The 12,923-nt window shown below is 35.5% G+C and overlaps 1 protein-coding gene across 1 annotated transcript in view; it reads left to right on the forward strand.

Moving 5' to 3' along the window:
- LOC113239639 (visual system homeobox 2-like) overlaps positions 1 to 12,923 on the forward strand; it is a 152,626-nt gene that overhangs the window by 135,438 nt on the left and 4,265 nt on the right. The window contains exon 7 of the mRNA XM_026476701.1: positions 12,073 to 12,203. Coding sequence (XP_026332486.1) covers positions 12,073 to 12,203 — 131 coding nt within the window. The remainder of the gene's footprint in view (positions 1 to 12,072; positions 12,204 to 12,923) is intronic.

Below are 12,923 nucleotides of genomic sequence, written 5' to 3' on the forward strand. Positions count from 1 at the left end.
GATGGCGCTACGGCTAAAAATAGTTAAAATTCAAATACCAAGATCCAACAACAAGCATATAGAAAAATTTGTGAGGTCCACTTGTTCATTCCGTGGATTAGTTGGCATAGCGACTGGCACAGTTTGCTAGGAGACGTCGCGTCGGATCGAATCCGGCCGGATTGAAAGATTTTTCTCTAAATGTTCGATCTTTTTATTAATAATTATAACAAACTAGTGGATTAAATTCCCAAAAAATAATTGAATATCATGGTGGTGAAACGTTCTGACATTGAATAAAAATTTAATTGCATTAAACAAATTATACATAAGTAAGAATTTGTTTAATGTAATGTATTTGAAATTTTTTATACATCTCCTATTTAGACATAGTTATCGAGAAAATTTTGTTCGCAAAATCTTAAAACCTCGCTCTTGAAAAGTTGTCATCTTGAAGATCTCGCCTTATTACACCAAGGGTTCGCCTGTTGGGTAACATAATTTACATGAATGAAATAATGAAACTATTTCTTCGGAATTGAATCGCCTATTCGTTTTTTCAAACATACCAACGTTTAGGACTCTTTACAGGTCCCATCATCACTGCTGACCGACAAGGCGAAGAGTTTGTTTGTTCGAAAAAACAAATATACCTCTTTGCGATTCAAATCTAAAAAGTAGTTTCATTTCCAATGTGTAACAATTGTATAATAAATCGATATAAATTTTGTTACCTACTTAATATTCATGCATGGCTATCAATGATCTTATAGTATACTAAAAAAAAGGATGGCTGTTTATTTCTGATATAATACAGTGTAATAAGCGCGTTTCTTCTTCCTTTATTATGCGCACAGCCCAGGAATGGAACTCCTGCATTATGTTTGCGATAATTACGTAATCTACGATTACGCGATTTTGTTTTCGAACCATACAACCTGAATATCTTTAAGATTTATTTATTATTTATTTTTATTAACATTAGTTTATGATAGCTGCTGTTTTTGTAAAGAAGAAAAAGATGGTGACCGTATGCCCACATAATAATAATAATACGGTCACCATCTTTTCTTTCTTTGGTAAACAAGATACCTACCACTTCATTGATGTCATTTTCCGTCGTAGTCGTGGATTTCCTAAAGTTATTTTTTTCCCTACAACGATATTATATTTCGACAAACTTCGCCATAAAATTTGAGGTGTTCTTCTTCTTCGCAGTATACGTATGTACTTCCTTCTCCGTGAATCGTAATCGTCGATGATCATGATTTTCAACTTTTATGGCTTGTGATTCGTCAATATCTCTCAGCGTGGATATTATAGTAGATTATACTCGTCGCGTTATAAATTAAAAGTCATCCGGTTTACCTTTTAGAATACGTTTTCTAGAAGTTTCCCACATGCGGAATCAGCTCATTTGTATGGCCAGCAGTGAAGTAGTAAATAAAGTCGTGTGGTCCTAGAATGCCGTCTAATTCTACGCCCCCCTTTCAGCTCCCTCTCGTAAATAACCCCCTGATTAGGTATGCGCGGCGGGTGACGGCGGAGCACTAAAAATCCCGTAAAAATACTGAGCACAGATATTAACCCCTGCCTCGCCCGTAGGAGTGTACAAGTACCTACTAGAATTTATGACAAACACGTACCCTCACAAATATAAAAAGTAAGTGGTCTTGTTTTACAGCGTAATTTCTGCGGTTTGTAAATTAGATTATGCAAATTTTCGTTTCTAGTATCTAATCTAGAAATAAAAGTTCAAATTGTTTGAACTTCCCAAATACTATCTCAAAATTTCAAATGTTCAAATATTCAAATTACCAAACAACAAAGACTGGCTATCTAGGAACTAGTACTTGAAAAAGGTTAAAAATCAATCAAGTACCCAGACATCCTCTTATGATCGTGTCGCATAATCGTCTGCATTTCAATCTCGCGCTGCATCACGTTCAGCTGCGTCATTATCACGAATGTCGTTAATATTCCTATATTCCTTCATATCGCACCACTGCACTGAATAATGAGTCACACCCTTATTGTATCATTTTTTTAAATCTATTTCAACAAAAGCGATGCCAAGATATCCCTATAAAATATGTATTACTATACAAAGATAGATTAATTCTACTATTAATTTTGTAGCAGTAGAGCTCCTTGCGAAAGAGTTCGTCCAGGGAAGTACTGCCACTTTATTAATTTTGCCGCCAAACAGTAATGTAACCGTTACGGTGTTTCGATTTTAAAGGGTAAGGGTGCTGGTGAAGTTACAGGCACATGGGACTTGTCAACTTATGTTTCAGGGTGGGCACAGGGGCAGTGCCCCTCAGATCGTTATGATTTAAAGCACTGTAGCTGTTATGGACAGGTGTCTCGCTTAACAACACGTACACGACTTGTTCGTCCCGTCCTTAAGGATCATAAAAAAAAACCTAGACCTAGATTAACTTCACATTCGTCTAGCCCATAAGTCATGCCTACAAAAAACTATGAGAAATTGCCTGGTCTATTGAAAACGAAACAAATAATAAAATATTTAAAAAAAAACTAAACTTATTTAAAAAACTTTCATATTAATTTTTTTTTGTTGACATATTTATGAAATTCCTATCGAAAGCTCCGCACCCAAAGGAACAGTTGAGAACAGCCTAGGTACTCTTTCGCCCTTTCCTTTGACTTTGTTGCACCCGATAGGACCTGTAATTTGATTTTTGTACTATATAACACCTTGTCAGCAAAGGAATTCAAATAAAGAATATTGATGTCAGGACATACGACATTAATAACAATGTACATGAAAAGACTAGCCGTTGACTACTCGTACAAATAATAATAATCAGAATTTCAGTATATGGTCGATTTTGCATTATTCCACAGTTAAGCTGATAGTAGATACTTAAGTGTAATAGATTTGTGCAATTAGAGCGATTATTAATGACTCTTATATAGTACCGTTTCTTATCGAAGTTTGGCAATCAACATGGCTAAGTGCATTTAGTGATGAAACCAGCATGTCGAAGAAGGTCAGCAACCCTCGAAAACACGAGTGAAGTCCCCTAAAACCCTCGCCTAAGAGAAGACTCGTGCCCTGCAGTGGGACGTATAAATGTGTTATCATGAGGCTTTTGTTGGTGGAATAATCGCCTTCCATCGCTATTCAGCGCTCTAACTTTAAGTTCTACATCATGACATTACAGTCGATACTCTCTTGGCTCGGATTCTAATTTTTCCCGTACTAATACGGTTCAGTTTGTTTGGGTCGAACGACAGGGACACTGGCTTTATTTCAGAATTTATTTTTTTACAAACGAAATTCGAAAATTGTATGTCGTATAGCATACGTGTTCTATTTAGTTCAGCTGATATAAAAAAAATTATTGGTGTATTATGTAAAGTACTGCAGGTATATTGAATGTAGCGGTATTCTTATAAAATTTCGAGGTAAGTTTGTGTTTTTTCTATCATGAAAATTTTTAGGAATCTCGTTTTCATACCGCGTAGCAATCAGTATATATCCTCAGTTTTACTATATACTTTTTCCAAAGTGATTGTTTCAACTCTTTAATTGCTATGTAGAATCAACCAAAGCTTTCTTCGAAAACTGTCATGTCAATTATGTGCCCAAATATCCTTCCCCTATTTACTTTATTTACAACTATCTAATTTAAATAAACATTTTTATCACCACAAGATATGGTAGATCCTAGGATAGGAAACGTGATTCGCAAAGCATTTGCCTCGTTCACGACATTCATCACGTCTGCTAGTTGTTTAATTCCTTCGAGTGCATCTCATCCATCGCATAGACTGCTTTATGACTAAGTTATTATGCTATGCAACTCACTATTTAAGACGTTACGCGGATGAATGTCGTTATAACATTTATTTGAATGAATGGTCCTTCGTTTGGTATTTTCTTAAGCGAAATGGGGACAAAAGGAATGTATCTTGCGTTGACAAAGAGTGTTCATACACGCCGAGTTTTAGCAGCAATGCAAACGCGATGCAAGGGCGTGTAAAGTTAGATGATTAGCGACTGCATCGCGTTTGCATCGCTGCCAAAAGTCGCCGTGTGTAACAGCTCACAGATCTTTATCTGGTTGTTCGAAAGCCTAAAGAATGTGTGTAAGTGTTATTTTTAATAGTAGTTTTAGTACTTTACCTATTTCAACCGCCAAGCAGTAATTTGGGCATTACTGCGTTTCGATTTTAAAGGGTAGGGGAAAGATGAAATTACAGATGCATGGGACTTGTAAATTTATGTCTCAGGGTGACGAACGCATGCATGGCAGTGCTTCTCAGATCTTTACGATTTAAAGCACTGAGCAGGACTACAACTGTTATGGACAGGCGTATTGCTTACAACTAGGCGCACCACTTATTCGTCGCGCTTAGTAGCATATTAAAAAAACATTCCGTCTCGACTTAGCTGTAGCGTTTGATTGAAAGAAGTTGTGAACATTTTGAATGAGTCAGCGAAATTTGATTTCGTAATTCGAAAGGATGTCCCCAAAGGTGAAGAAAGTATAGTTCTTTATAAATTTACTTACATATACAAATAAGGCTTCAAACCGCAAGTAGAATATCAAGTAATTTAAGTAGTAAAGCAAAGTAATTTGTAAACGAAACTTTTGTATAGAAATAAAAGTGTTGTATAACAACGAGATCCTCAAATGGTTATTATAATATTTGCACCTTTATTTACACTTAAGTTTATTTATCGCTTGATCGCATCGGCAGTGTACTTTGCTTTACTCTTTAGACTTCAAACAGTTCTTGTCATAGTGTATACAAAGATGAATTAAAATCTTAAGAATAAACCTGAGCGTGCGGTTAACTGTAAAATTTTCAGCAGTGGATTATGAGAATATTCATTGCTGTTTTACATGAAACCTGTAAATTTACGACTGGGTGTCCTTTTAACCCACGATTCATCTGCGAAAGTTACCTGAACACATCCTTACATTACACGACGCTGTAACATGGTGAATGGGATTCACAAGGGCAGTTATTCGCTTTACCTACACCCTTGTCGAATACAAGAAAACTTTATAAAAAATAACTCGTGTTTTGTTGAGTCTAGGCCTATGCAATGAAACCAAATGTACTAATATAATAACTGCTTATATAATATATACATTTGCTTCATCACTGAGATTCAGTATTGCAGTAGGGACGATCCGCAATTAGGAGCTTATAGCAGCTATAATGCTATTAGTAATGTCTAACACTTTCTGTCTAAGTTGAGAATCTCTCATACTTATGTAATAGTCATTATTTAACGATTTTTGTTTTTTTTTTTAAATATAATATCAAGTGACGAGACGGACAAGTCGTGCGCCTGATGGTAAACTACACGCCTGTCCATAACAGTTCAGCAGTGCCACTCAGAGCTTTAAATCGCAAAGGTCTGAGTAGCACTGCCACTGCGCCCGTCACCCTGAGATATAAGTTGGCAAGTCCCATGTGCCTGTAATTTCACCAACACCCTTACCCTTCAAAATAGGAACACGGTAATGCTAATGGTAATGCTTATTACTGCTTGGCGGCAGAAATAGGTAAGGTGGCAGTACTTCAAAAAAAAGGTGGCAGTACTTCCCTGGACGAACTCTTTCACAAGGAGCTCTACTGCTACTGAGGAATTTTGAAGCCCTTTGTGGCACAGCGGTTAGCGCGAAGTGCGCTATATGAGAACCCAGGCTCCATTGCCAGAAGGACCAGTTTGGGTAAAGAACTTTTTTAACTGATTTTGGTCCCGATGTTCTGGGAAGTACCTCACAGTTTCAGCGTCGATGCTAGTCCATATAGGGCCCTGGTGTCATCTAATAGAGACGCGATCAAAATGACATATTTACCCTGGAAACGTAACCTTAGTACACAATTTAACTAACCTATTACATAAAAAGATTACCGCAACTGTAAGCCTCACTTTAAGTCAAAGATGTGCCTACTCTTGCCGAAATCACACTCGTATCAAAAGAAAAAAAATGTTACATAGAGTCAGCGCGGGCGCTCGCCCATTTAGTGTAGCCCGGGCACATTGATACCCTGGCGCCCTCTAGTAGACACGCGACCAAAATGTTATATTTTCCTACGCCCCTGTGCGCCGCACACCCAGCACCATAGGTAAACCCAGCAATGCATAGTTTATTACGTGGCTCTGGTACTCATAACACTCGAAAATTGTTTTTGATACCAATAAATTGGTGACGGACAACCAACACGTTATTATATAAATATTATTTTGCTTTTTTGTTACTTGATATTGTTTATTATATGTGGAAACTCGTTAATGGCATTTGAATACTCATCTTTGTTTAATATTAATTAAGCCGTAACATTTTTCTAACATGTCAAATATAAATTAATTAAGAAACAACTTGTAATAGACCTTGTTAAGACCAAAGGATATAAAAGGGAAGAAGCGAAAACTGAATACTAATGGATGGATTACAGATAGTAGAGCACTTTGGTCTACGAATTTCTTGACCACTTATTTATTTGCTTACTTACTGATTTTTCTTATGTATTTTACATTATACATTTTAGATAATAAATTTTATAATTACGCTGTAAAACTCAATTTTAAAGTACATTCAAATATTACAATTTTTTTGTTAAGTATTTTATTTTGATGTTTTAAATTTTTTACAAATGGCAGTCAAGCTATATGACCGTACAAGCCGTATACGAGCGGGTTGATAGGTGGTTCGTTCGTTGTTACGCTTCTTATAACGGAAATGGACTACATGGAAAGAAATGTCTGGACAAGGACGGATCGGCAGGTAAAAGGAGTGCTGAACAACTATACTACACCTGACCTTGACCTTAGAGGTGGGTATCGTGCTCGTATGAAGTCTTCAGCAGCGCTCTTCCCCAACTTCCAACAGAAGTCCTAGTCAAGAATATCCGACAAATGCGCGTGGCGGTTCCGTTGGCGCGGTGGCGGTCAGGGGAGACTACCACTTACGATGATGATCACTTGATTTATCATTATCACCTAACTGTGTTTAAGTACAGTACAATAACAGTAAAACATAAGGGGTATTTCACACACGGCGAAATAGGACTACGCAGTGTGCGTTAAGCTGGTGGTGAATCCAGCTAAACGAGGGTCGATGGGTGGTCCAAGGTGTATATGCCTACGCAATTACGAACAGTACTTCAGTTGCAGCAGGGTAAAAAGCATAGCAGTATAAATATTAAAGGAAATGTAAACTTAACCAACCGGCATCGGCATGAACAAAATTTAAGTTATATTTGTTGTTAACTCCGGGTGGCGCCCGGTCTGATCCTCGGTCACCACCGAATATCAGCATCAGTTTGTTTTGCATGCACAACGCAACGTATGCTGAGTGGAGACCACTTTGGATTTCCACATTAAGATTTACTTTATTTAGTAATAAGAAAATGAGACCAAATAAATGTTTTCTTTCTTTCTTCTTCTTTCTAGCCATGATTGTGTATTCTAGTTCATTAAGTAGGTTGGAACTACAATACTACTACTTGTACTGTATAAATAAAGATTAGGAATTCGTATAAAGAGGTAGACACCACACGATGCGGTCAAAATTCGATTACCGCTATCTAAAAAAAAAAAATATGTTTATTGAATAACGTATTATACAAATGAATAACTAAAGACTAATTATGGAAATAAATGTAATATGATAATTAAATTATAAACAAAAAATGTATTGAAATATAAATAAAACAATAATAATAATTAAACAATGAAATGCAAATCATGTACCTATTACGCTTAAAATAGACAACATTTACTTTGGGATAATTAATAAATTCTCTGTATCATCGTAGGACATATTTTGAAAGAATTCTTGGAGAATTTTCTTAACCTTTATGTAACAAAAATGATATATGGCCAGTTTGGCGTTTAATTTATTGTACAAAATTGGACCAAGAAACACAAAAAATCTGGAAATAAACACATGTTTTGATGATACAATTTTGGGGCAGACAATATCTTTCCGTCTTTTGTTAGTGTTTTCAGTACTATATGGGAGTGCAATATGCTGTTTGAGAACTGTGGACTTAATAAATAATTGCCTTGGAGTTAGTACCTTACACGACTTATACAGAAGGTTAGTGGGGTAACGGAAAGGGCGTAAGGTAGAACCTTTAGAACCGCTCGCTGGGCTCTCTCAATGGTTAGTAATTAAGTTTTAGCAATACCACCCCAAAATGTAATGCAATATGTAATAATTGATGGACATATGGCATAATAAACTTGCCTGATTATTTTAAAATCAGCAATAGCACGTAGTTTTTTAAACACATGCATTAGCTTACGGATTCGACCGCTTAGTGCTTCGATATGGTGCTTATAAGAGAGGTTATCATCTATTATAACACCTAAATACTTTACCTTGTTAGTAATAGCAATGTCTGGACACTTGCATAGGTTGTTAGTAGTCTCCTTACAATGGTGAACATAAAGTTGTGTGTTAGTTATAACAGACTTTGGTTTTCGCATATAGAACTGCATGAGACTAGTTTTTTCCGTATTTAGTGTTAATAAATGTTGCTGTAGCCAGTTATTTACGACATTGAATCCTCGCTGAGCATATTCATAGATTTTATAGTTCATAGAGATTATCAGATTTAGCAGAAAAAAGCAGAGTAGTATCATCGGCATAGAATATGGTCTTCCTACTGTCTAATTCTAGATTACAAAGGTCATTAATGTAGATGAGAAATAGTGTAGGGCCTAAAATACTTGCTTGGGGAATTCCAAATGCAGTACTCTTGAGATCAGAACTGAAAAGTCACCTATTTTGACACATTGGGAGCGGTTCTCCAGATAATCTGCAAATAATTTTAGCTGTATACCTCTTATACCTGGGGATTAGGGTTGGTAAATTTCCGAGAATATTTCCGAAAATGGAAATATTCTCGGAAACATTGCGAGAATGTTTCGCAAATGCGAAATTTACATAAAAAGTTGAATACTTTGGTGCAAAAACGTTTTTTTTCATATGAAGAAATATTTTGAAGTTAAGTTGATTGACACATTTTAATTCTTATTAATACCACAGAAATCCATTTTCGTGAAAATACTGCAAAATTTCTTAAATTTCCTTATATTTCATAGAAACTTTCCACGAAATATTTCAGAAACTTTTTGGAAGTTTTTCAGAACATCTTCATTATTTTATATTTTTATAGATAATTTTAATGTGGGGATCAAAATAATGCATAACAAAGGTGATTTAAAACTTTGTATTAAATAATTGAAATTGAAAAATTGAATAATAAAAAAAAATGCTATACAATAGGTATGTAAGAAGCTTGTCGCACTTTGTAGACCAATAAAGTTTTAAAATATAATCAACAATAACAACTTACAAAATAATCAACATATATTATAGTAAAATTATTCAGTGCTCAAACATCAACAATTATAATTAAAATAGGTACCTCAAGAACAAATAACAAAATCACAGATTGGTTCTTAATTATGAAAAATACTGGGATTAAAAAACTTAAGAATCAAAATAAAATATAAAACTTAATACTAATCTGTATGCAACTCATCACTGCTCCATGATGTCGTATCTGAACAGGAAGCTACTGATAATGTGTCCTCATTTCTATCATAAGGTTCTGTTAGCAAATCAATGTCAGCGTTCAGGTGGTCAATTGAGCATCGATCTGAAATCTTCGCTGTTTTATGTGGAGCGTTTAAAAGTCGCCAATTGTGTTAAACGTAACTTAGTTTTCCAGCCCTGTCTGTTGTTAATTTGTTGCGTTTAGTGGTGTGTATGTTCCCAAATGTTGAAAACGATCGTTCCACTGCTGCAGAAGTTGATGGTACGGTCAAAATTTTGTTGGTCATCTGGCCCAATTTTGTTTGCCCAAAGAAATTATTCCACCATTATTTTTAATATTATTTCTAAATCTCTCAAACAATATATTATCAGAACAAATAACGTTCTTAAATTTTTTAATTAAATAGGTTCATGAAAACGATTCCTGTGCCAAATTTAATACCCTAATTTCAACATATTAACTATTAATACATATACGGTATAAAAGTGGCAAAATCTAAGTGGATTACGAATATTTATTTCATTCATTCTTTTGATGAGTATGAAATTTCCAGGAAACTTTCCATGCAATTTATGGACATTTAAGAGAAGTTACGGAAATTTACTTATTTATTCCGATTTCTTCAAAAAAAATATTTTGGTTTTACAACCATGATATAGAACTATAACTTTTCTTAAATGTTTCTTGAATATGCGATAGTAAAAATGCAAAGTAAATATGTAAATTTCCATAAATTTCGCGTTTTGAGAATGTTTCCGAAATATTTCAAGAAACATTCAGACTGGAAAGTTTCCAATTTAGGAAAGTTTCCGGCTGCCCATCACTACTGGGGATTCAAACTTCTGCAATAGGATGGGTATATAAATTGTATCAAAAGCTTTCGCTAGGTCCAGAAATATCCCCACTGTTTTGTTACCCTTGTCAAGTTCCCTTGCTAAAAAATCCGTAAGTTGTTGCACAGCGTCAGATGTCGTAATTTGGATCTAAAACCGAACTGTGTTTTAGATAATGTGGATTGTTTCTCCAAATACAATACAAGTCTATTCTTTATAAGAAATAGGTCTATAATTCGTTATTTGATCTTTGTTAACAGATTTATATACCGGGACCACAATAGCTTTTTTAAGCATATAGGAAATATTCCTTTTGTTAGAGATATTTACAAAATGCAAGTAAGCGGTGAAAGTAGGATGTGCCTGAATTGTTTTACCGTTTTGTTTGATATGTTATCATGTCCATCATGTCATGTCTAGCACTATCGTCTTTTAGGCTTAAAATTATTCTTTCAACCTCACTTTCATCCGCATCTAATAGTACAAATGATCCCAGGGACTTGTCACAGATGGATTGAGTGCTTTGTGGTGGAGAAAGCGACAAAGTTTGAATTTTTTGAGCCACATTTTTACCTGCGTTGACGAAAACATTATTTGCGCTGTTAACAGATATTAGGTCAGATGAATGGGCTTTCAATAATCCTGAAGATGATTCATGCTGTTTTGATGTATATGTTAAATTTTTTATATATTTCCAAACTTTTTTACTGTCTGTACCAGCTTTGTCTAATTAGACAAAAAGGAATATACACGTTAAAAAGGAATTCGTTTTTATCGCAACTATTTTTAACTTTTTTAACAAAAGTTTCTATATCTTTTATACGATGCTTGTAATATTAAATTACCTGGATTACATTTAGCCTTCATATGTAGTTTATCCCTATGTCGCATACAGCGAATAAGTCCCGGTGTAATCCAAGGCTTGATACTGTAATTTTTATTATTTAATCGCACGACTTTCGTGTTACTTAATATTGATTGCTGTACATTTTTTACTAAGTAGGACCGCGTCATCAGAATTATAAACTGGGTTAACGTCAATGTTGCAAAAATCTTTTTCAAGTTTATTTATATTGATTTTAGAAATTATTTGCGTGCGAGTAGAATTAAGCAATTTACGATTAAGGGTTAGTAGGGCGGCTCTATGATCGGTTATTGTCGAGTTAGTAACTAATGCTATTGATTTAAAAATGGATTTAAGCATAATATGGTCTAAGCAAGAGCCGCTTTGATGAGTAGGGAGAGTATGCGCAGGAAGTAAGCCATGAACGAACATAGGTTTAGGTACTCTTGCGCACAGAAATCGATGCTATCTGGGAGAATGTTAGTATTCAGTACATTTTTAAAAGATGATAAAAGTTGAAGCGTATCGTTAAGTGAGTCAGTAAAAACTTTGGTATTTCTAAAGGGGGGGGGGGTCTGTACAAAGCTAATATTGCCATGTCTGATCCAATTTTGATTAGGTGCCGATTGCAGTTTAGTATATATTTGATTCCTCATCTGAAATATTTTAATTATTCCTAGCATAAACCACTATACCGCCATTTTTGTTGTAATTTTCCTTAGAGCGGTATATACTATAGCCTGGCATGAGTGGTAGATTTCTACCTTTTTCTGGATGGCAAATACCATCAAATAATTTACTAAATCCGTTATAACTTGTAATACGTTTTAAATTGATTATTTCTTCTAACAGGCATGCACCGCAAGTCGATAGAGGCGGCGCGGCACCTAAAGGAGTCGGGGTCGGAGCGTGAGGGATCGGAGCCCGAAGAACGCGCTGCCTCCGCCTCGCCCGTTCGCCACCACGACGCTCACGACCACCAGGTAACAAACCAATAATATCGTCACCATCCTATAAATCTCTCCGGAATCCTTCATAAGGGTTACTAAAGCTATAAGATTTAGTAGCAGTAGAGCTCCTTGTGAAAGAGTTCGGTCACGGAAGTACTGCGCATTACTGCGTTCCGGTGGTGGTGAAATTATAGGCACATGCGACTTGTCAACTTTGTGCCAGCATTGCAGTCTAAATTCTGTTAAAAATGATCTAGCAGCAGTAGAGCTCCTTGTGAAAGAGTTCGTTCAGGGAAGTACCACCATCTTAACATATTCGGTCGCTAAGCAGTAATGTCAGCATTACTGCGTTCCGATTTTGAAGGTGTTATAACTTAGGAAATGAAACTATTTTTTCGGATTTAAATCGCATTTTAAGTTAAGTTAAGTTATAAGCATTTGTTTGAATCGCATCGATTCAAACAAATGCTTATAACTTATTTCCCAGAATCACGGGCCCAGTGGCAGTGCCCTTAGACTTTACGATTTAAAGCACTAAGTGAACTACTATGGACAGGCTTACCACGATTTGTTCGTCCCGTTGCTTGATATTATAAAAAAGTACGGTGTGTTCTTGAGGTTGGGTCTTAGAGACACACGGTGTCGCTAATGCGTTGCAGTGTTTACATCCACCATTATAAAATAATGTAAAATTTTTAAAACGTGAACATTTATGAATGGCGCTACGGCAAAGAAACTCGTTAAAAACCAAAA

The sequence above is a fragment of the Hyposmocoma kahamanoa genome, unplaced genomic scaffold (genome assembly GCF_003589595.1).
Source record: "Hyposmocoma kahamanoa isolate Upper Pololo Valley unplaced genomic scaffold, ASM358959v1 114, whole genome shotgun sequence".
Taxonomy (NCBI): Eukaryota; Metazoa; Arthropoda; class Insecta; order Lepidoptera; family Cosmopterigidae; genus Hyposmocoma; species Hyposmocoma kahamanoa.